At 40.0% G+C, this 26291-nt stretch overlaps 1 protein-coding gene across 1 annotated transcript in view; it reads left to right on the top strand.

The window, feature by feature from the left end:
* The first annotated feature begins 4509 nt into the window (after nt 1–4509).
* Nucleotides 4510–26291, top strand: part of LOC115126381 (sodium/potassium-transporting ATPase subunit beta-1-interacting protein 4-like) — a 163553-nt gene continuing 141771 nt past the window's right edge. Inside the window, exon 1 of the mRNA XM_065005656.1 lies at nt 4510–4839. Within this exon, the coding sequence (XP_064861728.1) occupies nt 4786–4839 (54 nt within the window). The 5' untranslated portion in view covers nt 4510–4785. The remainder of the gene's footprint in view (nt 4840–26291) is intronic.

The following is a 26291-nucleotide window of genomic DNA, read 5'->3' as shown; positions in this document are numbered from 1 at the left end:
AGTGGTCCTTCAAGCCGGATTTGTGGTTTACCTACACTGTGATGGCAACCTCTGGAGAGTACACACAGAGCTTGCCTTTTTGCCCTTCTTGCGGTCCAGAGCAGGAGACGAATCTCAGCCTTTATGCAGTATTACCCTTTAGATTATGTTTCCTTTGCACTGAGGACTGCCCTGGCAGGGGGATTCTGTAACACCTGCTATCATTGGGGTTTTTCAAAATTGCAGCCGACTTTAAAGGCGAGTCAAGACTGACTGATCTAAAAATCACCTTGCATCTTAAATAACTACTCAATTTAATTTGTTGATCAATCAGTCAGTCACAATTTACCCATGATTACAGCAATTTGATTTGTTGATCAATCAGTCAGTCACAATTTACCCATGATTACAGCAAATTTGAGATCAGAATTTTCACATCAACGGTGTTAAATGAAAATGATTTGTCACCCACAAACATAGTATTAAACTAACACTAAACTAACAACCCCAGAGTGTTGGTCCCTAACACCAATGATTTGTCACCCACAAACATAGTATTAAACTAACACTAAACTAACAACCCCAGATTGTTGGTCCCTAACACCATGGGTGTTGCAAATTCCGACTTAAATGAACACTTTATTAGAGTTGATGTGGTTACACTTTTTTACGTTAAGGAAAATGTAGTGTGAAGGTATTTTTTGGGGGGTGGGGGTAACATCGTAGGTTGTAAAGCGGTATTTGCATATTTCCCAGCATTCCTTTCAAGTGAATGTGAGAGAAACCCACCCATGACAGTGTTTGTCAGTGGCAGACATGTGGTTGTTGAGTTGATTAATATTTAGTTGTACACCAATTAATTTCTTAAGTGAATGTGTTTGAAGAAAAAGAATATCAATTATGACCATAGTTCCCATAGTCATTTTAACTATGTTCTACATAGTTAGAATACAGTGCTTATGCCAATTGAGAAAAATGGCTTTAAAGTTTTTTTTGTTAGCCAGACAATTCTTTTATCTTATTATGAAATTATTTTTTTGTGCATATCAACTATAACCATATGATATGATATGACCCTTAAAATGTAGATACTGCACTCTGCCGTTGTATGGCCTTAAAAAACGACATGGTTAATGCAAAGTGCAGTATCTACAATCTCAATGTGTTTATCCAACTTGTTGTTTTTCCATCTACATTCCAACTTTATTTCATGGTTTAATATGGTTATGTTTTCATGTTTTGAATATTGTGTTGTAGTAACCCTGAAGCATCTTTTCACATTTGGTTGGACAGCAAATAAACTTTAAAGCGATTTTCTCAGTTCCCCTGTTTGCATAGCTCTTTGTATGACAGAGCAGGTAACTGCAGCCAAAACAAGGTGGAACAAATCCAAAGTGCAATCATTTCAGTTACTGCCGTTTGCCTTGGTTTTTACTTGGATGTTGCAGTTAGTGCAAATTTCACACACCATTTTCTCTGAAATGTAATATAACTGAATGAGGACACTTTGTCACAAGATAAAACAAATACCAGAAAGTCTGATTTCAGTCATAACGAAATGTTCACCAAAACTGTAGTTTTTGCTTTTGTAGGGCAGCAAAAATGTCATAGGGCCTTTAGTTATGGCCTAGGTTTGAAAATCTGGGATGCTGGGCAAAATAACACCTGCAAGTCACATTAAACTGGTTTGAAAATTGATCAGTTATTCCTTTCAGAATTCAGCCAGAGAGAGGATAACCAAAAATTTGAATATTTTATCACCAACCACATGCATTCAGAACAACTGCTATGGTGGAGGAGTATACAAACAAGACCACCTAAACCATGTAAACTGCAACAACCATGTCAGTAATGGGTGCAATATATCCAACCCCTTATAGATTGGATTAGTTTTGAAAAATGCTAGTTATTTATCTTTGTATAGTATAAGATGAATTCATCAATGTGCATTCAGAAACATTGATATTTACATATTTTTTTCTAAAAGTCAACCTGCAAACAAAGCACTCTGAGAAGAATGATAATAAGGCCCTTGCCATGTCTTTCTCACTATGAACGAGTTAACGGAAATGAGCTCAACATAGTCGAGTAACAACAACACCATGCAGTGTTGATTCCACTGTGATTCAAATAATACTTCATCTATACACCACATGTGTTCATGAACACAGTAAAAAAAAGTCCTCTAATTGTGCAGCATTTTTATGGTCAGTAACATTAACTGCACCTACAGTGGAAAGTATTCAGACCCCTTAATTTTTCCCCACATTTTGTTACGTTAAAGCCTTACTCTAAAATGAATCAAATAATTTTAGAGTAAGGGTTTTTCTTTATTTTGACTTTTTTCTACATTGTAGAATAATATTGAAGACATCAAAACTATGAAATAACACATATGGAATTGTGTAGTAACCAAAAAAGTGTTGAACAAATCAAAATATATTTTATCTTGGGATTCTTCAAAGTAGCCAGCATTTGCCTTGATGACCAAGTTGTAGCGTACCCAAGAAGACTCGAGGCTGTAATCGCTGCCAAAGGTGCTGCAACAAAGTACAGAGTAAAGGGTCTGAATACTTATGTAAATGTAATATTTAAGTTTAAATGTTTTTGATATATTAGCAAAAATTCAAAAAACCTGTGTTTGCTTTGTAATTATGGGGTATTGGGTGTAGATTGGTGAGGAAAAACAACAATTTAATCAATTTTAGAATAAGGCTGTAACATAACAAAATGTGGAAAAGTCAAGGGGTCTGAATACTTTCTGAATCTACTGTGTGTGAAAATATTTCACTCATTAACCCAAATTGAAATATACGGAGATGTTGCTTTCTGTCACTTCTCTTCTCACTCTGTGAAAGTCACCCAGTAAAATATTTATTGTGTCACGCCTTGGTCTTAGTATTTTGTGTTTTCTTTAGTTATTTGGTCAGGCCAGGGTGTGACATGGGTTTATTGTGTTGTCGTATTGGGGTTTTAGTAGGCATTGGGATTGTGGCTGAGTAGGGGTGTCTAGCATAGGCTATGGCTGCCTGAGGCGGTTCTCAATCAGAGTCAGGTGATTCTCGTTGTCTCTGATTGGGAACCATATTTAGGTAGCCTGGGTTTCACTGTGTGTCCTTAGTGTCTTTGTTCCTGTCGCTGTGTTAGTTGACACAAGTATAGGCTGTTTCGGTTTTCGTTACGTTTATTATTTTGTAGTGTTTGTATTGATTCGTGTTTACGTTTGTTGATTAAACATGGATCGCAATAGACCACGCTGCATTTTGGTCCGACTCTCCTTCACACCTAGAAAACCGTTACATATTGAGTAAAAGTATTTGGTTTTAAATATACTTAAGAATCAAAAGTACATGTAATTGCTAAAATATACTTAAGCATCAAAAGTAAAAATACAAAACTTTCAAATTCCTTATATTAACCAAACTAGATGGGGACGTATATATATATTTTAATAACGGAAAGCCTTGGGGCACACACCAAAACTCATAGTTTACAAACAAAGCATGTGTGTTTCGTGAGTCCTCCAGATGAGAGGCAGTAGGGATGACCAGGGATGTTGTCTTGATAAGAGTGTGAATTGGACCCTTTTTCCTGTCTTTGCTAAGAATTATAAATGTAATGAGTACTTTTGGGTGTCAAGGAAAATGTATGGAGCAAAACGTAAATAATTTTCTTTATGAATGTAGTGAAGTAAAACTAAAAGTTGTCAACAATATAAATAGTAAAGTAAAGTACACCTACCCCTCAAAACTACTTTAAAGTATTTTTCTTAAGTACTTTACACCACTGATGGAGTCTTACAGTCTATGGAGCCTATTGTCATACAGTCTATTACCACTTAGTCTTCTACTAGTGGATGTATATAGCTTCATTCATCACTGAATATTTTATGATGCATTTGATTAACATTTACCTTTCGGGTGGGGTGACTTGTCAGTTGTTTATCAACCCACATGAGTTTAACCCTATACACATTTGGTAAATAGTCAGCAGTTTCTTTACAATACAGAATAAGATGACTAAGACAAGGCACAATAGGCTAATATTTTCTTAGCGCTCATCAGAAGAAATACAAGAAGATGATGGAAGGCGTTCACAGCGCTGTTGCTGACTGTGTAATTGTGTCAAATGACCAGCGTGTGGCGCCTAAGTTCCGTCATCAAGGTTTTGGTCTCATCTCTCAGTTGCTCTCACGAGAGAGGTGCAATTCAGTAGCTGACACTGCTAATACTGTACTTTTAGGTTTGACCCATACCAGAATTTATAATTATTTTGGTAAATAAATCCTTACAAGGTTCAAGCAAAATATCCCGCTCTTCAACTGTTAAGTAGTAGGTTATATTAAAAAATATCCTACATATTTGGCATAATTGTGTACTCAGTTCAACAGGTTATGAAAATAGTTCCAATGAATGTTTTAAACTCTGGAAAAGGGACCAGGTGAGAACACAGATTAGTGCCACAGGGCACCGTTAGTTTGTTGACGCCCTCGACTAGCCCCTTCCACCTCCCCCTTTTTATACTCTACACACACATGCACACGCACCGGCGTGAAATCCAACTACTCAACTCGAAAGCTAGCGGTAGAATCAACCCAAGCCACCCTTTCATACACAAAGCAATTATCGGGGGACATTAAAGGCATGGGGTGACGGAGCCTGCAGCGTACCTACGCAGTTTTCAAAGTGGACCGAGCTTGAAGCCATTCCTTGTATTTAAAGGTATCCGGATATCCAGTGACCCAGTGTAGACCGTTCTACGGACATTTCCTTGCCGTTTCTCGAGTGATATTTTGTTTTTGGCACAATGGGGTGCTGCAGCGGCCGATGCACGCTCATCTTTCTTTGCTCGATTCAGCTGGTGAGTGGTGGCCCGTTCCCTCTGTAGCCTAATACGAGAAGTGTCATTTGCTCTGTTTCTTATGTTTGTTTAGAAATTGGAAATCGGTTTTGGGTGAAACACACATTTCTTTGAAATCATTTTTGTCATTTTTCTTGGAACACTGGCCAATTGTACTACCGGTGCTTTCGTGTGTGAATGTATCAGTCTAGTTATAACGCTAACTTATAGAGGATACATGTAACTATTTGCGTCAAGTGTTATGTGCCCAAACTAACCTACACCTGTAGCACGCTGTTTTGTTCGTTCACCCTGTCCGTTACACGAGGATAGGCTACTCTGCGATTTATGAGGGACATATGGTAAAATGGAAGAGTGGTGCGAGCATTCTGCACTGCACGCCTTGAACCACAAGCTACAGTATGTGGTTCTCCTAGTCCTATAGTGGGCAGCCACCAGGCACTTTTACAAAGACATGTTCACACACCTCTGCTTATTTTACTGGAGCCTACAGGTGTGTACTGCGATCTAATGTTTGTGCGGTGACCATTGACACAGTGGCCTATTGGTGTTTTGTGCAACACCAGCACCATTGTGTCTTCTCAGCTAAAGTAATTCATGTGTGGCAGATCAGAGTACATCCATCAAACCACTTTCACACAGTGAGTTAGTGTGTGTGATCCTACCTCAGTGAAAATAAATAAACATGATAGTTTTGTAGGCAAGCTTCCATCTGTCCCAGAAGCACCATGTGAACCTGTGATCCACAATGCAAAAGGGCATCAGCAAGTTGAAAGCTGCTGGAAAGAGGTTGTTACCTGGTTGTGATCAGTGTGAGACGTGACATTTTACACAGAGTAGCTGTGAACTTGTTGTTAGTGCCCCCTCCCCATTCTGAATGTTGTCATCTCTCTCTCTCTCGCTGTCTCTCTCAATCTCAAATCAATTCAAAGGGCGTTATTGGCATGGGAAACATGTTTGCATTACCAAAGCAAGTGAAATCGATTATAAACAAAAGTTAAATAAACAATCAGAAATGAACAGTAAACATTACACTCACAAAAGTTTCAAAAGAATAGATACATTTCAAATGTTATATTATGGCTATGTATAGTGTTATAACGATGTGCAATTCACTGGTTTCCCTTTTCTTGTGGCAACAGGTCTTGCTGCTGTGATGGCACAGTGTGGTATTTCACCCAATAGATATGTGATTTTATCAAAATTGGTTTGTTTTCTAATTCTTTGTGAGTCTGTGTAATCTGAGGGTCATATGTGTCTCTAATATGTTCATACATTTGGCAGGAGGTTAGGAAGTGCAGCTCAGTTTCCACCTCATTTTGTGGGCAGTGAGCACATTGGCTGTCTTCTCTTGAGAGCCAGGTCTGCCTTACGGCGGCCTTTCTCAATGGCAAGACTAAAAGTTTATTTTTTCCATATATAGACACATCATATGTGTTTTAGTCAAATCAACTACAGTGGGCCAAAAAAGTATTTAGTCAGCCACCAATTGTGCAAGTTCTCCCACTTAAAAAGATGAGGCCTGTAATTTTCATCATAGGTACACTTCAACTATGACAGACAAAATGAGAAGAAAACAAATCCAGGAGAATCACATTGTAGGATTTTTAATGAATTTATTTGCAAATTATGGTGGAAAATAAGTATTTGGTCAATAACAAAAGTATATCTCAATACTTTGTTATATACCCTTTGTTGGCAATGACAGAGGTCAAATGTTTTCTGTAAGTCTTCACAAGGTTTTCACAAACTCTTGCTGGTATTTTGGCCCATTCCTCCATGCAGATCTCCTCTAGAGCAGTGATGTTTTGGGGCTGTTGCTGGGCAACACGGACTTTCAACTCCCTCCAAAGATTTTCTATGGGGTTGAGATCTGGAGACTGGCTAGGCCACTCCAGGACCTTACAAAGCCACTCCTTCGTTGCCCGGGTGGTGTGTTTGGGATCATTGTCATGCTGAAAGACCCAGCCACGTTTCATCTTCAATGCCCTTGTTGATGGAAGGAGGTTTTCACTCAAAATCTCACGATACATGGCCCCATTCATTCTCTCCTTTACACGGATCAGTCGTCCTGATGTTTCCACCCCCATGCTTCACAGTAGGTATGGTGTTCTTTGGATGCATCTTTTCATTCTTTGTCCTCCAAACACGACGAGTTGAGTTTTTACCAAAAAGTTATATTTTGGTTTCATCTGACCATATGACATTCTCCCAATCTTCTTCTGGATCATCCAAATGCTCTTTAGCAAACTTCAGACGGGCCTGGACATGTACTGGCTTAAGCAGGGGACACGTCTGGCACTGCAGGATTTGAGTCCCTGGCGGCGTAGTGTGTTACTGATGGTATGCTTTGTTACTTTGGTCCCAGCTCTCTGCAGGTCATTCACTAGGTCCCCCGTGTGGTTCTGGGATTTTTGCTCACCATTCTTGTGATCATTTTGACCCCACGGGTGAGATCTTGCGTGGAGCCCCAGATCGAGGGAGATTATCAGTGGTCTTGTATGTCTTCCATTTCCTAATAATTGCTCCCACAATTGATTTCTTCAAACCAAGCTGCTTACCTATTGCAGATTCAGTCTTCCCAGCCTGGTGCAGGTCTACAATTTTGTTTCTGGTGTCCTTTGACAGCTCTTTGGTCTTGGCCATAGTGGAGTTTGCAGTGTGACTGTTTGAGGTTGTGGACAGGTGTCTTTTATACTGATAACAAGTTCAAACAGGTGCCATTAATACAGATAACGAGTGGAGGACAGAGGAGCCTCTTAAAGAAGAGGTTCCAGGTCTGTGAAAGCCAGAAATCTTGCTTGTGACCAAATATGTATTTTCCACCATAATTTGCAAATAAATAAATTAAAAATCCTACAATGTGATTTTCAGTTTTTTTTTCTTCAAATCAAATGAAATTGTATTTGTCACATACACATGGTAAGCAGATGTTAATGCGAGTGTAGCGAAATGCTTGTGCTTCTATTTCCGACAATGCAGTAATAACCAACGAGTAATCTAACTAACAATTCCAAAACTACTACCTTATACACACAAGTGTAAAGGGATAAAGAATATGTACATAAAGATATATGAATGAGTGATGGTACAGGGCGGCATAGGCAAGATGCAGTAGATGGTATCGAGTACAGTATATACATATGAGATGAGTATGTAAACAAAGTGGCATAGTTTAACTAGTTGCTCCTACCCTCTACTTTTTTGAACATTTTGTTAAAAATCGCGCAACATTTCAGCGCCCTGCTACTCATGCCAGGAATATAGTACGTTCATATGGTTAGAATGTGTGTATAGGAAACCCTCGGACGTTTTTAAAACTGGTTAAATCACGACTGTGGCTATTACATAACGTGCGTTACATCGGAAAGCGCAGGAAAACCTGATCACAGAAAATGGAAATAAATATCCTTGCGCCACTTCCAGCAATTGTTAACAGTGAGCCGAATTAGATAAGACAGAGCATTCAACTCCCACAGCATCCCCATGTAGTCGAGTATCTTGTGAATTTAATCCTCTTTGATTCTTGGTTGAACCGAAAGAGGGGCACGACGTACCTCCGGTCTCCGCCCAGATCATTCCGGAAGAGCTCTCTCCTGAAATTTTTTCCAAGACGACAGCTAATGATATGTACATCGCCTACGGATGATTTTTATCGCTTATTAACGTTTACTAATACCTAAAGTAGCATTACAAACGTATTTCGAAGTGTTTTGTGAAAGTTTATCGTCTACTTTTTGAATTTTAAAAAATGACGTTACGTTGTGAAATCGCTGTTTTTTTCGTTTATCACACAGTCTACATATAACAATATCTTGGCTTTATATGGCCCGATTTAATCGAAATAAAGACCCAATAGTGTTTATGGGACATCTAGGAGTGCCAACAAAGAAGATGGTGAAAGGTAATGACTGTTTTCTATTTTATTGTGCGGTTTGTGTAACGCCGAAATGCTAATTATTTTGTTTACGTCCCCTGCTGTGCTTTTCTGTTGTAGTGTATTGGTGCATGCTATCAGATAATAGCTTCTCATGCTGTCGCCGAAAAGCATTTTAAAAATCTGACTTGTTGCCTGGATTCACAACGAGTGTAGCTTTAATTTGATACCCTGCATGTGTATTTTAATGAACTTTTGAGTTTTAACTAATACTATTAGCATTTAGCGTAGCGCATTTGCATTTCCAGAGCTCTAGTTGGGACGCAAGCGTCCCAGGTAGAGGTAAGAGGTTAAAGTGGCTAGTGATACATGTATTACATAAAGATGCGGTAGATGATATAGAGTACAGTATATACGTATACATATGAGATGAATAATGTAGGTTATGTAAACATTATATTAAGTAGCATTGTTTAAAGTGGCTAGTGATATATTTTACATCAATTCCCATCAATTCCCATTATTAAAGTGGTTGGAGTTGAGTCAGTGTGTTGGCAGCAGCCACTCAATGTTAGTGGTGGCTGTTTAACAGTCTGATGGCCTTGAGATAGAAGCTGTTTTTCAGTCTCTCGGTCCCAGCTTTGATGCACCTGTACTGACCTCGCCTTCTGGATGATAGCGGGGTGAACAGGCAGTGGCTCGGGTGGTTGTTGTCCTTGATGATCTTTATGGCCTTCCTGTGACATCGGGTGGTGTAGGTGTCCTGGAGAGCCTTACGGTTGTGGATGGAGCAGTTGCCGTACCAGGCGGTGATACAGCCCGACAGGATGCTCTCGATTGTGCATCTGTAGAAGTTTGTGAGTGCTTTTGGTGACAAGCCAAATTTCTTCAGCCTCCTGAGTTTGAAGAGGCGCTGCTGCTCCTTCTTCACGATGCTGTCTGTGTGGGTGGATCAATTCAGTTTGTCTGTGATGTGTATGCCGAGGAACTTAAAACTTACTACCCTCTCCACTAATGTTCCATCGATGTTTATAGGGGGGTTCTCCCTCTACTATTTCCTGAAGTCCACAATCATCTCCTTAGTTTTGTTGACGTTGAGTGTGAGGTTATTTTCCTGACACCACACTCCGAGGGTCATCACCTCCTCCCTGTAGGCCGTCTCGTCGTTGTTGGTAATCAAGCCTACCACTGTTGTGTCGTCCGCAAACTTGATGATTGAGTTGGAGGCGTGCGTGGCCACGCAGTCGTGGGTGAACAGGGAGTACAGGAGAGGGCTCAGAACGCACCCTTGTGGGGCCCCAGTGTTGAGGATCAGCGGGGTGGAGATGTTGTTACCTACCCTCACCACCTGGGGCAGCCCGTCAGGAAGTCCAGTACCCAGTTGCACAGGGCGGGGTCGAGACCCAGGGTCTCGAGCTTGATGACGAGTTTGTAGGGTACTATGGTGTTAAATGCTGAGCTGTAGTCGATGAACAGCATTCTCACATAGGTATTCCTCTTGTCCAGATGGGTTAGGGCAGTGTGGTTGAGATTGCATCGTCTGTGGACCTATTTGGGCGGTAAGCAAATTGGAGTGGGTCTAGGGTGTCAGGTAGGGTGGAGGTGATTATGGTCCTTCACTAGTCTCTCAAAGCACTTCATGATGACGGAAGTGAGTGCTACGGGGCGGTAGTCGTTTAGCTCAGTTACCTTAGCTTTCTTGGGAACAAGAACAATGGTGGCCCTCTAGAAGCATCTGGGAACTGCAGACTGGGATATGGATTGATTGAATATGTCCGTAAACACACCAGTAAACACACCAGCCGTCATAGTTGAAGTGTACCTATGATGAAAATTACAGGCCTCTCTCTTTTTAAGTGGGAGAAGTTGCACAATTGGTGGCTGACTAAATACTTTTTTGCCCCACTGTATATGCACTGAGCTTGTCTGATTTTTTTTAAGCGAACTATTTGATTAAATAATTAAGGTACACAAATGACTCAATGCATACATGTGTCATGTAATTGATTTGATTGTGCCGGGCCTGGCTCTGAGTTGCTGTGCTCTGTAAAAAAAAAGACAGCGAGTGATTTTGTGCTGCATCAACCACCAGAGAACAACAGTGTGTCACACGCTGTCCGTGTTGCTGAAGCTGCAACAAAATTACAGCCATTTCTGATTGACAAGTTATGTTACCAAAATCTCTAATTTGTTTAGGTTAAACATTCCCTATTCCTTCAACCCTTGCTCTCTTTTTATGTGATACATGTAAGCATCACGTGCACGTGAACAATAGGGCCTGACCTATATTTAGCATATCATAATCACATCAATATATTGGTTATATCAAACTCTGAACAACGTAACATGTGACATAAAAATGTTAGCAGAAGACATGACAATAAACTCAAAATGGGGTAATGTTTACTGTTTGCTCAGGAGGTAAAGGGGAAGTCAGATGTGTCGAATAAATGTGACTAGTTGTGGAAAATACTGGAGATCAAGAAAAATATGGTATGGAGCAAGCACTGTGTGCATATTATGCGTGCCAAACACGCATAATATGCAAATATGACATCATACAATATAAATATAATATTCCATTTGGAAGAATGTAAACAACACTAGATAAATTATAAGTGTGCCAGAGAGTCTGTTGTAACATTTTTGGATTTTTTTTTGTAAAACCTTTATTAAAGCAAAGACTAAAATGCAATTTCCGAAATGGAACGGTTTAGGCCTGGTAAATTGTTTACGCTAATTATCAGTGATCGCTTTGTTATTTTATTTTAAAACGAACATGCTTGATTGCATCATGAATGACTCGTATGCTGTATGATGACATTAACGTATAAATAATTGATTGATACAGTAGCCTATATACTCTAAGTTCTGAAATATAGACATAAGATACAGTATTAAGACTAAACTGGATGCGCTCTACAGCTCAATGGTGGTTAAACAAGGCTGCTATAATAAGCCTACTAATGATATTACTTATTATAATAATGTCACATTCGTCGTACGGAGGAGACCAAAGCGCAGCGTGATTAGAATACATACTTTTTATATTTAATGAAGAACACTTAACAAACTATACATAAACAACAAACCGAACGTGAAGCTACAATAATACTAGTGCAGATACAGGCAACTAGACATAGACATAGACAATAACCCACAAAATACCCAAAGCAGATGGCTGCCTAAATATGGTTCCCAATCAGAGACAACGATACACACCTGCCTCTAATTGAGAACCAATCTAGGCAACCATAGACATATATAAACACCTAGATAGCAAACAACCCCAAAAACCTACAAAACCCTAGACATTACAAAAAACACATACATCACCCATGTCACACCCTGACCTAACCAAAACAATAAAGAAAACAAATAATATTCATAATAATAATAAGGAGATCAAGAAAAAACAAGGGTTATTATTGTTATTATGAATATGAATTTTTTTCTGACAATTTGGAACAGTACACTAAATTAATGATAAAGAATACCAGAGAGGCTGTCCAATGAAAAAAAGTGGACAGCTTTTATTACAGTATGGAAAAGATTATAAATAGAAGCCTTTATTACAGTATGGAAAAGATTATAAATAGAAGCCTTTATTACAGTATGGAAAAGATTATAAATAGAAGCCTTTATTACAGTATGGAAAAAAATTATAAATGGATGTGGACAGCCTTTATTACAGTATGGAAAAGATTATAAATAGAAGTGGACAGCCTTCATTACAGTAGGGAAAATATTATAAATAGAAGCCTTTATTACAGTAGGGAAAAGATTATAAATAGAAGCCTTTATTACAGTATGGAAAAGATTATAAATAGAAGTGGACAGCCTTCATTACAGTAGGGAAAAGATTATAAATAGAAGCCTTTATTACAGTATGGAAAAGATTATAAATAGAAGTGGACAGCCTTTATTACAGTAGGGAAAATATTATAAATAGAAGTGGACAACCTTTATTACAGTATGGAAAGATTAAAAATAGAAGCCTTTATTACAGTAGGGAAAGATTAAAAATAGAAGCCTTTATTACAGTATGGAAAATATTATAAATAGAAGTGGACAGCCTTCATTACAGTATTACAGTATGGAAAATTATTATAAATATGAAAGTTAAAAATAGGACAGTAGGGAAAGATTAAAAATAGAAGCCTTTATTACAGTATGGAAAATATTATAAATAGAAGTGGACATTACAGTTATTATTACAGTATGGAAAAATTAAAAATAGAAGCCTTTATTACAGTAGGGAAAAGATTAAAAATAGAAGCCTTTATTACAGTATGGAAAATATTATAAATAGAAGTGGACAGCCTTTATTACAGTAGGGAAAATATTATAAATAGAAGTGGACAGCCTTTATTACAGTATGGAAAATATTATAAATAGAAGCCTTTATTACAGTATAGAAAATATTATAAATAGAAGTGGACAGCCTTTATTACAGTATGGAAAAGATTATAAATAGAAGCCTTTATTACAGTATGGAAAAGATTATAAATAGAAGCCTTTATTACAGTATGGAAAAAATATAAATGGATGTATGGAAAAGATTATAAATAGAAGTGGACCTTTATTACAGTATGGAAATTATAAATAGATTATTAAATAGAAAAGATTATAAATAGAAGTGGACAGCCTTTATTACAGTAGGGAAAAGATTATAAATAGAAGCCTTTATTACAGTATGGAAAAAATTATAAATGGATGTGGACAGCCTTTATTACAGTATGGAAAAGATTATAAATAGAAGTGGACAGCCTTTATTACAGTAGGGAAAATATTATACATAGAAGTGGACAGCCTTTATTACAGTATGGAAAGATTAAAAATAGAAGCCTTTATTACAGTATGGAAAAGATTATAAATAGAAGTGGACAGCCTTCATTACAGTATGGAAAATATTATAAATAGAAGTGGACAGCCTTTATTACAGTAGGGAAAAGATTATAAATAGAAGTGGACAGCCTTTATTACAGTATGGAAAGATTAAAAATAGAAGCCTTTATTACAGTATGGAAAAGATTATAAATAGAAGTGGACAGCCTTCATTACAGTAGGGAAAATATTATAAATAGAAGCCTTTATTACAGTATGGAAAAGATTATAAATAGAAGTGGACAGCCTTTATTACAGTAGGGAAAATATTATAAATAGAAGTGGACAGCCTTTATTACAGTATGGAAAAGATTATAAATAGAAGTGGACAGCCTTTATTACAGTAGGGAAAATATTATAAATAGAAGCCTTTATTACAGTATGGAAAAGATTATAAATAGAAGTGGACAGCCTTTATTACAGTAGGGAAAATATTATAAATAGAAGTGGACAGCCTTTATTACAGTATGGAAAATATTAAAAATAGAAGCATTTGTGAAATTGTTGCGTGAGGCTTGGTGCTCACTGAATCAGTAGGCTATAAAACAAACACTCAAACAGGCAACAGAAGCAGGATCTGTCTCATTTCTGTAGATATGGATGATTTTTAAAGCCAGGCACATTTAACAGTTAGACTATTGATTACAGACGTAATTAAGTTGGCCTTGCTTCTCTCCTCACTTTTCTTAGACAATTAAGTCAAGGGCTGTTTTCTCCTCTCCTACGTCCATTGCTGCCTCCGCCACATTGTTCTCAACACCAATATGCTGGTTAACTTTACTATTATGCACATAGCAACATGGTCTAAGAAAAGGCCCCAATTTACCAGCTCACTGATGTGTTTCAGAACTGTAGACAGCGACCGCTATCCAACGTGGGAGAAAGTGCATTTGTTATAAAATAATATTATTTTTATTTGTGTTGCACCATTGTTCTTACATAGTATAACCATATACAATTTTAGTAGCACGTCTTAGACCGATGGACTGTGCCATCCCCACGGCCTCCACAGTGGATCAGTCCACTCAGACATGTGCGACCAACAGCCTATCAACCAAACAATCGACCAGTTGACTAAATGGGATCAGCCCTAATCTTAATTCTGTTCTACATGTATTATTTGGTGTTTTACATTGTAGACAGAGGACATTTTTGTAAAATTCTGTAGTCATAATTTGTTGTTTGTCACTTTTTGTGAAATATTGGTTGGTGAGCACAATGGGTTCTATAATTGATTCAAGTATTTTTTTGACAGATCCTAATTGGAATTCTATGTTCCTTTTGATGGCGTAGATTAGGAGGTCCTTCTTGCCTTGTCTCTCAGATTGTTCATAGCTTTGCGGAAATTACCCATGGTGCATGTGTCTAAATGGAGTTTGTATTTGTGGTCCTGTCAACTGGACCTGTTTTGGAACACCATTATATTTGTCTTACTAAGATTCACTGTCAGGGCCCCAGGTCTGACAGAATCTGTGCAGACGATCTAGATGCTGCTGTCTTCCTTGGTTGGGGACAGAAGCACCAGATGACGTGACTATCATTAATGTGAAGACTGTTATTTATCAAATAATTACCTACTATGTTTAATTGTTATTAAATTAAATTAATCATGTAACAATTATCTCATTAGGAATATTGGGGCACCACGGGAAAAGTTGTTTACTGAGTTACTATTTCGTGACTTAAACTCTAAAGATATATAAATATCTCTTACATCAATAACAGTCCATTATTAATTATTACCTCATCAGTCTCATTCTGAACGTCACATAATTCTTGGATATCAGAATGAACCCTAAACTATCTGATTAATCAGCAATACAGAAATTGGCTTAATCATTTATTTACTAACTAACTAAATAATCACACAGAAATACATAAACACACACACACATGGTATAGGTTGTCGATTACTAACGTACTACAATGAAAATTGGTCCCTAGTGGACAAACAAAAGCATGACAGTTTTGTTGCACAATGGGAAAGAAGGGGTAGGTAAGGAGAGGGAGAAACAAAGAGAGTCAATGTATCGTACATCCATTTGGAAACTACGCTCACCGTAACCAGAATACTTACCACCCTAACAACCGCTCATTCGAATTAGAAATGCTATGTATATTTACGCGTAAATGTCGTTCTCTGTCGTCTCTCTGTTGAAACCACTGACCTCTGTTGAAACCATCTGTCTATCGGGAGAGGTTCGATGTAAGTCTCTGGTTGTTCACCAGAGGTCACAATGTCCTTAGTTTTAGTGTTGGATTGTTCGTTAATATAGATACTTCAGGTGTACCACACGGTGTTCAGAGGGATCTGTTCTTCCCCTTCGTCTTTGGTCAAATGTCCTGAACTACTTTACATGCACAGCTGCAGACTGAATGTTCTGGTCTAGTCTTTACCTTCTTCACTCGGGTTGAGAGTTTCAGAGAGTCTTCCCATTTTCAGCCGTGTAGCCACCGTTCCACTCTGTCTGGTCTTGTAGTTTTAATAATTTCAACGTGTGGGCCACGGCCTCACGTACTCTGGTACTCTGGCTATCTGTCAGCCATTGCCAGTTTAACTGGCACCATTGATCCTCACCAAGGATAGAGAGTCATGATATCAGCAAACAGTAGACATTTGACTTCAGATTCTAGTAGGGTGAGGTCGGATGCTGCAGGCTGTTCTAGTGCCCTCACCAATTCTCTCACTCTCAACCAACCTACAGGGGGAAGTAGAGGTGACAGGGTGTGAGAATGTTATTTATGATGGCATTAATAGAGCTCTCTCACACAGTGAGGTTGGGTAAGCCCATGGTACACAACCATGTCAGCTAAAATACCAATAACCTTCTCTTTTATTTGTTACAAAAACTCTGGTAATTCTTTCCATGCACCAGGGATTAAGTTCAAGGAAAAGGGAGTAGGGAGAGAGAGAATAGTGTATACACTCCGGTCAAAAGGTTTAGAACACCTACTCATTCAGTGGTTTTGATTTATTTGTACTATTTTCTACATTGTAGAATAGTAGTGAATACATCAAAACTATGAAATAACACATATTGAATCATGTAGTAAAACAGTGTTAAATAATCCAAATATATTTTATATGAGATTCTTCTAATACAAATATTGGCGTTCTCTCAACCAGCTTCATGAGGTCACCTGCAATGCATTTTAATTAACAGGTGTGCCTTCTTAAAAGTTCCATTTGTGGAATTTCTTTCCTTCTTAATGTGTTTGTGTTGTGACAAGGTAGGGGTGCTATTCAGAAGATAGCCCTATTTGGTAAATTACCAAATTCATATTATGGCAAGAAGAGCTCAAATAAGCAAAGAGAAATGACAGTCCATCATTACTTTAAGACATGCTCTGTCAAATATGGAAAATGTCAATAACTTTTAAAGTTTCTTCAAGTGCAGTCGGAAAAACAATCAAGTGCTATGATGAAACTGGCTCTCATGAAGACCGCCACAGGAATGGTAGACCTAGAGTTACCTCTGCGGCAGAGGATAAGTTCATTAGAGTTAACAGCCTCAGAAATTGCTGTTCAAGTAACAGACACATCTCAACATCAACTGTTCAGAGGAGACTGTGTGAATCAGGCCTTCGTGGTTGAATTGCTGCAAAGAAACCACTACTAAAGAACACCAATAAGAAGAAGAGACTTGCTTGGGCCAAGAAACACAAGCAATGGACATTAGAAATATGTCCTTTGGTCATATTGAGTCCAAATTCGAGATGTTTGGTTCCAGCCGCCATATCGGTGTGGGTGAACGGATGATCTCTGCATGTGTATTTTCCACCGTAACGCATGGAGGAGGTGGTGGTGTGGTGGTGCATTGCTGGTGTCACTGTCTTTGATTTATTTAGAATTCAATGCACATTTAACCAGCATGGCTACCGCAGCATTCTGCAGCGATACGCCATCTCATCTGGTTTGGGCTTTTTGTGGACTATCATTTGTTTTCAGCAGGACAATGACCCAACACACCTCCAGGCTGTGTAAGATCTATTTTTACCAAGAAGGAGGGTGATGGACAGCTGCATCAGATGACCTGGCCTCCACAATCACCCGACCTCAACCAAATTGAGATGTTTTGGGATGAGTCGGACCGCAGAGTGAAGGAAAAGCAGCCAACAAGTGTTCAGCATACGTGGGAACTCCTTATTGACTGTTGGAAAAGCATTCCAGGTGAAGCTGGTTGAGAGAATGCCAAGAGTGTTCAAAGCTGTCATCAAGGCAAAGTGTGGCTAGCTGAAGAATATTTTTTTTAACACTGTTTTGGTTACTACATGATTCCATAGGTGTTATTTCATAGTTTGGATGTCTTCACTATTATTCTACAATGTAGAAAATAGTAAAAATAAAGGAAAAACCCTTGAATGAGTAGGTGTTCTAAAACTTTTGACCGGTAGTGTATATTCGGAAATGTGTTCCACTAATTGGTCTTTTGACCCATTGAGACCATATCATGATTGGGTCTCTTCCTCTCCTAATGACCAGCTAGATTACCACGTGTGATTTCTTTCCTGAACTCATTTGTCTACTCAGCCAGCCAGTCCAGCCCATTCTTTCACACGGACAATACTGTGTTGGTAGTGTGTGATGATCCTGCAACATTATGCTGGGTTGTCTGTGAGAACCATAGAATTTGTGGAATAAATTTCCGTTCTGTGGTTAGAACTATGATTCCATTTCTAGACTATTGACGTGGTCAGAATAGTGGTCAGAGCTCACAAGGGGGCCTATCAGGTCACAGTTACCTCTCGGCACTTGAGATTGATTGGTTATCCTATGTGTCATCGTGCTTGGGCTCTTGCCTATTCCCATTAACTGGTTGCTCAATCGCTGTGAGCAACCGAGCACTTTTGTCACACAGTTTTGTAGCAATGATTGCTACTTGACTTTCTACTTGGCTAGCGTTGATGACACTGTTGTGTAAAATGTAGATGACAACGCGGTTCAAGTAATTGTGATGTAAACCCTTCAATTCACAACCTCAATCCATGTACAGTATAAATAGATAACTGTTGTAGTAAAGTTACAATGGGACCCATACCCATGTCTTTGTCCCAAACAATATGCTTCTCCATTTCTTCTCTCATATATTGCCTAATCTCAAGACTGTTGAGTTAAGCAGGAGTCCAGAAAGCTCCATTGCTGTGTGGGAAAGAGTTCCTCTCAGAGGGTGAATGATGGAAATATAATATTATCATCACCCATCATCCAGCAGCACTCTCTCCACTCTCCCAGGGTGCTTCACTCCTCTCATTGCTATCTGTCCCCCGATGTCCCAGGGGTATCTACTTGGCTGGCTGTGAGATTCCTGAAGATCTGTCTCTCTCCTCCCAGAATGCTCTCTGCTTCCGACGTGACGGGGGCTTCAGGGCTGTTGGTAACTGTCACCCCAGGGCAGGAATGTGACACACATAGATGTGTGCACATGTGTACACACAAACACATGCAGGCTTAGGGCCCTTTTCACCTGAGAACTTCTACTTGTTTCTATTTACCTCATGAATGACTCACCAATGTCTATATGTACATTATTAGATCAATGTCTTTCATATGAGCTAGGCTGGTTTGTGTGTGTGTTTGTGTGACATTGAAGACTTCTGAGGCTTTTCCTTTCTCCTCAGCAAGACTTGATCCTCGTTGATCCTGTTGAAAGCTAACACCTCACTGGATTGGAAAGGAGAGAATAGGTTTTCTCTAAGTCAAGAAGACACCTCTGGCCATTCACTAGCTACCTGTCCCACCCCTCTTCCTCTCCCCCTCCCCTATTCCTTCCTCCTCTTCTGAAGACCTGGAAGCAGGGCTCTAAAGTGCAATGAAATATTTTGCTGTGACCAGAAGTTTTATTTTGGGAGCACTGTGTGACTATGACATTTTTTGTTTGTTGCTGTAATGATATGGCTTGTTTCTGAGTGCCTCAGTGAAACAAGTGAGGGCAGATCCATTAGCGTCGTGGTTGCACCATTACTACAGCGAGTGCCTCAGTGAAACAAGTGAGTGCAGATCCATTAGCGTCGTGGTTGCACCATTACTACAGCGAGTGCCTCAGTGAAACAAGTGAGTGCAGATCCATTAGCGTCGTGGTTGCACCATTACTACAGCGAGTGCCTCAGTGAAACAAGTGAGTGCAGATCCATTAGCGTCGTGGTTGCACCATTACTACGGCGAGTGCCTCAGTGAAACAAGTGAGTGCAGATCTATTAGCGTCGTGGTTGCACCATTACTACGGCGAGTGCCTCAGCAGATCCATTAGCGTTGTGATTCTAGCAGATCCACCAGTGAAACAAGTGAGTGCAGATCTATTACCCCATTATTGCCTCATCGAAACAAGTGAGTGCAGATCCATTAGCGTTGTGGTTGCACTACGGCGAGTGAGGCTTGATTCTAGACCAGGACAAAAGACCCATATTACCGGAGCAATATTTTGATCTTCCTATAGCCGCGGATCGCTGGGACCACATAAACCATGTCGTGGACCATTCTAAACATACCATATTACCGGAGCAACATTTTGATCTTCCTATAGCCTGCATCACCACATAAACCATTTGGACCATCTTCCATATTACCGGAGCAACATTTTATCTTCCTATAGCCGCGGATCGCTGGGACCACATAAACCATGTCGTGGACCATTCTAAACATACCATATTACCGGAGCAACATTTTGATCTTCCTATAGCCGCGATCGCTGGGACCACATAAACCATGTCGTGGACCATTCTAAACATACCATATTACCGGAGCAACATTTTGATCTTCCTATAGCCGCGGATCGCTGGGACCACATAAACCATGTCGTGGACCATTCTAAAAATACTTGCGCTTCCTTAACCATTTGTTTACACTCTGCTGGGAAAATACATTAACCTCTTCAACCTATGGGGGCGCTATTTCATTATTGGATCAAAAAAACGTGCCCGTTTTAAGCGCAATATTTTGTCACGAAAAGATGCTCGACTATGCATATAATTGGCAGCTTTGGAAAGAAAACACTCTGACGTTTCCAAAACTGCAAAGATATTATCTGTGAGTGCCACAGAACTCATGCTACAGGCGAAACCAAGATGAAACCTCAAACAGGAAATGAGCAGAATTTTTGAGGCTCTGTTTTCCATTGTCTCCTTATATGGCTGTGAATGTGCCATGAACGAGCCTAAGCTTTCTGCCGTTTGCCCAAGGTGTCTGCAGCATTGTGACGTATTTGTAGGCATATCATTGGAAGATTCGCCATAAGAGACTACATTTGCCAGGGGTCCGCCCGGTGTCCTTTGTCTAAATTGGTGCGTAATCTTCAACTGGAGGCATTTTCCATTGAGATTCAGAGGAGAACGCACACTTCCACGAACGATATATCATCGAAGAGATATGTGAAAAACACGTTGAGGATTGATTCTAAACAACGTTTACCATGTTTCAGTCGATATTATGGAGTTAATTTGGAAAAAAGTTTGGCGTTTTGATGAATGAATTTTCGTTTTTTTTTGGTAGCCAAACATGACGCAGAAAACGGACCGATTTCTCCTGCACAAATAATCTTTCAGGAAAAACTGAACATTTGCTATCTAACTGAGAGTCTCCTCATTGAAAACATCCGAAGTTCTTCAAAGGTAAATGATTTTATTTGAATGCTTTTCTGGTTTTTGTGAAAATGTTGCCTGCTGAATGCTAACGCTAAATGCTATGCTAACGCTAAATGCTGTTACACAAATGCTTGTTTTGCTATGGTTGAGAAGCATATTTTTGAAAATCTGAGATGACAGTGTTGTTAACAAAAGGCTAAGCTTGAGAGCTAGCATATTTATTTCATTTCATTTGCGATTTTCATGAATAGTTAACGTTGCGTTATGGTAATGAGCTTGAGGCTGTATTCACGATTCCGGATCCGGGATGGCTCGACGCAAGAAGTTAACTTAGTTGGTATTCAGCAGTCATAAAAGTATGTCTTATTTACTTTGAAGAACTAAAATAGCTGATGACTTGGAATGAAATAATTAAGTCATCAAATAAAACAAATATTTTATTATAGTAAAGTAATGTAAATAAATGATGGTTATTTAGTGATAAGCAGTAATGGGCAGTCCCTACCATCATGGGACTTTTATTAATTGTTTTATTCTGTGTTGTTATAGCATTCAACCACATAATGAATAGTGCATTTAACTGTCTTAACAAATTATGTAAACCGTTATCAAAAAATTGTGATCCTTTTTTTATAATTTAACCAAACCTGACCTCAAAAAGCACTAAACACACACACACATCTCCCAGCACTACTTTTATAATAAACTAATGTATTATGGTGTTACATATTACTTTCTAGAGCATAACATGTGCTTCAAAAGTAGCTACATTTCAGGGTTAGAGAGAGAGAGAGAGAAACAGCAAGCAATGCAGGTGTAGAAGCACGGTGGCTAGAAAAAACTCCCTAGAAAGGCCAGAACCTAGGAAGAAACCTAGAGAGGAACCAGGCTGAGGGGTGGCCAGTCCTCTTCTGGCTGTGCTGGGTGGAGATTATAACAGTACATGGCCAAGATGTTCAAACGTTCATAGATGACCAGCAGGGTCAGATAATAATAATCACAGTGGTTGTAGAGGGTGCAACAACCTCAGGAGTAAATGACAGTTGGCTTTTCATAGCCGATCATTCAGAGTTAGAGACAGCAGGTGAGGTAGAAAGAGAGTCCAAAACAGCAGGTCTGGGACAAGGTAGCACGTCTAGTGAACAGGTCAGGGCCGCAGGCAGAACAGTTGAAACTGGAGCAGCAGCATGGCCAGGTGGACTGGGGACAGCAGGGAGTCATCAGGCCAGGTAGTCCTGAGGCATGTTCCTAGGGCTCAGGTCCTCCAAGAGAAGAGAGAGAGAAGGAGAGAGAGAGAGAGTAAGAGAGAAAAAAGAGAGAAATAGAATTAGAGGGAGCATACTTAAATTCACACAGGGCTCCAGATATGACAGACTGATCCTAGCCCCCAGGCAGGATATAACCCCACCCACTTTGCCAAAGCACAGCCCCCACACCACTAGAGGGATATCTTCAAACCAACAACCTACTACCCTGAGACAAGGCCGAGTATAGCCCACAAAGTTCTCCCCCACGGCACGAACCCCAGGGGGGCGCCAACCCGGACAGGACGATCATGTCAGTGACTCAACCCACTCAAGTGACGCACCCGTCCTAGGGACGGCATGGAAGAGCACCAGTAAGCCAGTGACTCAGCCCCCGTAATAAGGTTAGAGGCAGAGAATCCCAGTGGAGAGAGGGGATCCGGCCAGGCTGAGACAGCAAGGGTAGTTTGTCGCTCCAGTGCCTTTCCGTTCACCTTCACACCCCTGGGCCAATCATAAGACCTACTGAAGTGATGATTCTTCAATAAAGACTTAAAGGTCGAGACCGAGTCTGCGTGGGTAGGCAGACCATTCCATAAAAATTTAGCTCTATAGGAGAAAGCCCTGCCTCCAGCTCTTTGCTTAGAATTCTAGGGACAGTAAGGAGGCCTGTGTCTTGTGACCATTGCGTACGTGTGGGTATGTACGGCAGGACCAAATCGGGAAGATAGGCAGGAGCAAGCCCATGTAATGCTTTGTAGGTGAGCAGTAAAACCCTGAAATCAGCCCTAGCCTTGACAGGTAGCCATTGTAGAGAGGCTAGCACTGGAGAAATATGATCATTTTTTGGTTCTAGTCTAAATTCTAGCAGCCGTGTTTAGCACTAACTGAAGTTTATTTAGTGCTTTATCTGGGTAGCGGGAGAGTAGAGCATTGCCGTAGTCTAGTCTAGAAGTGACAAACACATGGATACATTTTTGCATCATTTTTGGACAGAAAGTTTCAGATTTTTGCTAGGTTACGAAGATGGAAAAAGCTGTCCATGAAATATTCTTGATTTTATCATCAAAAGCGAGATCAGGGTCCAGAGTAACGCCGAGGTCCTTCAGTTTTATTCAAGATGACTGTACACCATCAAGATTAATTGTCAGAGCCAAAAGAAGGCCTCTTTGTTTTTTGGGACCTAGAACAAGCATCTCTGTTTTGTCCAAGTTTAAAAGTAAAACATTTGCCGTCATCTTCCTTATGTCTTAAACACAGGCTTCCAGGGAGTTTTGGGGCTTCACCATGTTTCATCGAAATGTGCAGCTGTGTATCGTCCGCATAGCAGTGACATGTTTCTGAATGATATCGCCAAGAGGTAAAATATAGAGTGAAAACAAGTGGTCTTAAAACGGAACCCTGAGGAACACCGAAATGTACAGTTTATTTGTCAGAGGACAAACCATCCACAGAGACAAACTGATATATTTCCGACAGCTAAGATCTAAACCAGGCCAGAACTTGTCCGTGTATACCAATTTGGGTTTCCAATCCCTCAAAGAATGTGGTGATCGATGGTATCAAAAGCAGCACTAAGGTCTAGGAGCACGAGGACAGATGCAGAGCCTTGTTCTGACGCCGTTAAAAGGTAATTTACCACCTTCACGAGAGAGTCTCAGTGCTATGATGGGTTCTAAAACCAGACTGAAGCATTTCGTATACATTGTCTTCAGGAAGGCAGTAAGTTGCAGCGCAACAGTTTTTTCTACAATTTTTGAGAGGAATAGGAGATTCGATATAGGCCGATAGTTTTTTCTGTGTCAAGGTTTGGCTTTTTCAAAAGAGGCTTTATTACTGCCACTTTTAGTGAGTTTGGTACACATCCGGTAGATAGGGAGCCGTTTATTATGTTCAACATAGGAGGGCCAAGCACAGGAAGCAGCTCTTTCAGTAGTTTAATTGGAATAGTGTCCAGTATGCAGCTTGAAGGTTTACAGGCCATGATTATTTTCATCAATGTGTCAAGAGATATAGTATTAAGAAACTTTAGTGTCTTCCTTGATCCTAGGTCCTGGCAGAGTTGTGCAGACTCAGGACTACTGAGCTTTGGAGAAATACACAGATTTAAAGAGGAGACCGTAATTTGCTTTCAAATGATCATTATCTTTTCGTCAAAGAAGTTCATGAATTTATCACTGCTGAAGTGAAAGCCATCCTCTCTTGAGGATTAAATGTAGTTACTCAGTTAGGTGGTTAACCGATTTTTGTACTCTGACGTCCTTGGGTAGGTGGAGGGAGTCTGGAAGGGCATCTAGGAATCTTTGGGTTGTCAGAGAATTTCTAGCACAGCTTTCGATGATCCTTGGTTGGGATCTGAGCAAATTATTTGTTGCAATTGCAAATGTAACAAAATGGTGGTCTGATAGTCCAGGATTATGAGGAAAAACATCCACAACATTTATTCCACGGGGCAAAACTAGGTCCAGAGTATGACTGTGGCAGTGAGTAGGTCCAGAGACATCTTGGACAAAACCCACTGAGTCGATGATGGATCCAAAAGCCTTTTGGAGTGGGTCTGTGGACTTTTCCATGTGAATATTAACGTCACCAAAAATGTTAATATTATCTGCAATGACTACAAGGTCCGATAGGAATTCAGGGAACTCAGTGAGGAACGCTGTATATGGCCCAGGAGACCTGTAAACAGTAGCTATAAAAAGTGATTGAGTAGGCTGCATACATTTCATGACTAGAAGCTCAAAAGACGATAACGCAGTCATTTTTTTTGTAAATTGAAATTAGCTATCAGAAATGTTAGCAACACCTATGCCTTTGCGGGATGTGCGGGGGATATTGTCACTAGTGTAACCAGGAGGAGAGGCCTCATTTAACACAGTAAATTCATCAGGTTTAAGCCATGTTCAGTCAGGCCAATCACATCAAGATTATGATCAGTGATTAGTTCATTGACTATAACTGCCTTGGAAGTGAGGATCTAACATTAAGTAGCCCTATTTTGAGATGTGAGATATCACAATCTCTTTCAATAATGACAGGAATGGAGGAGGTCTTTATTCCAGTGAGATTGCTAAGGCGAACACCGCCATGTTTAGTTTTGCCCAACCTCGATCGAGGCACAGACACAGTCTCAATGGGGATAGCTGAGCTGACTCCACTGACTGTGCTAGTGGCAGACTCCACTAAGCTGGCAGGCTGGCTAAAAGCCTGGTTCCTGGCCTGCACCCTATCTCATTGTGGAGCTAGGGGAGTTAGAGCCCTGTCTATGTTGGTAGATAAGATGAGAGCACCCCTCCAGCTAGGATGGAGTCCGTCACTCCTCAACAGGCCAGGCTTGGTCCTGTTTGTGGGTTAGTCCCAGAAAGAGGGCCAATTATCTAAAAATTATATCTTTTGGGAGGGGCAGAAAACAGGTATCAAACAAGCGATTGAGTTGTGAGACTCTGCTGTAGAGCTCATCACTCCCCCTAACTGGGAGGGGGCCAGAGACAATTACTCGATGCCGACACATCTTTCTAGCTGATTTACACGCTGAAGCTATGTTGCTCTTGGTGACGTCTGACTTGTTCATCCTAACATTGTTGGTGCCGACGTGGATAACAATATCCCTATACTCTCCCCTACTTCCATACATACAACACACTAATCACACATTTATGAAATACTATGACAACACGTACTTTCCTCCCCGTATGCACATAGACAGAAATGTACACACACAACACACTCACACACTCCCGCGCCCTGCTCAGAGTAACACACCTGTTTCTCTCCACCCCCCTGCCCTGACCTTTTTTCCTCATTAGAGATAAGTGGTAAAGGAATTTGTTAAGACGTGTATAAAGCTGTCAACAGCCTTCCTAAAG

Source organism: Oncorhynchus nerka, linkage group LG20, assembly GCF_034236695.1.
Source record: "Oncorhynchus nerka isolate Pitt River linkage group LG20, Oner_Uvic_2.0, whole genome shotgun sequence".
Taxonomy (NCBI): domain Eukaryota; kingdom Metazoa; phylum Chordata; class Actinopteri; order Salmoniformes; family Salmonidae; genus Oncorhynchus; species Oncorhynchus nerka.
The sequence above is the reverse complement of the archived record's forward strand: the minus strand, read 5'-3'. Positions and strand labels throughout refer to the sequence as shown.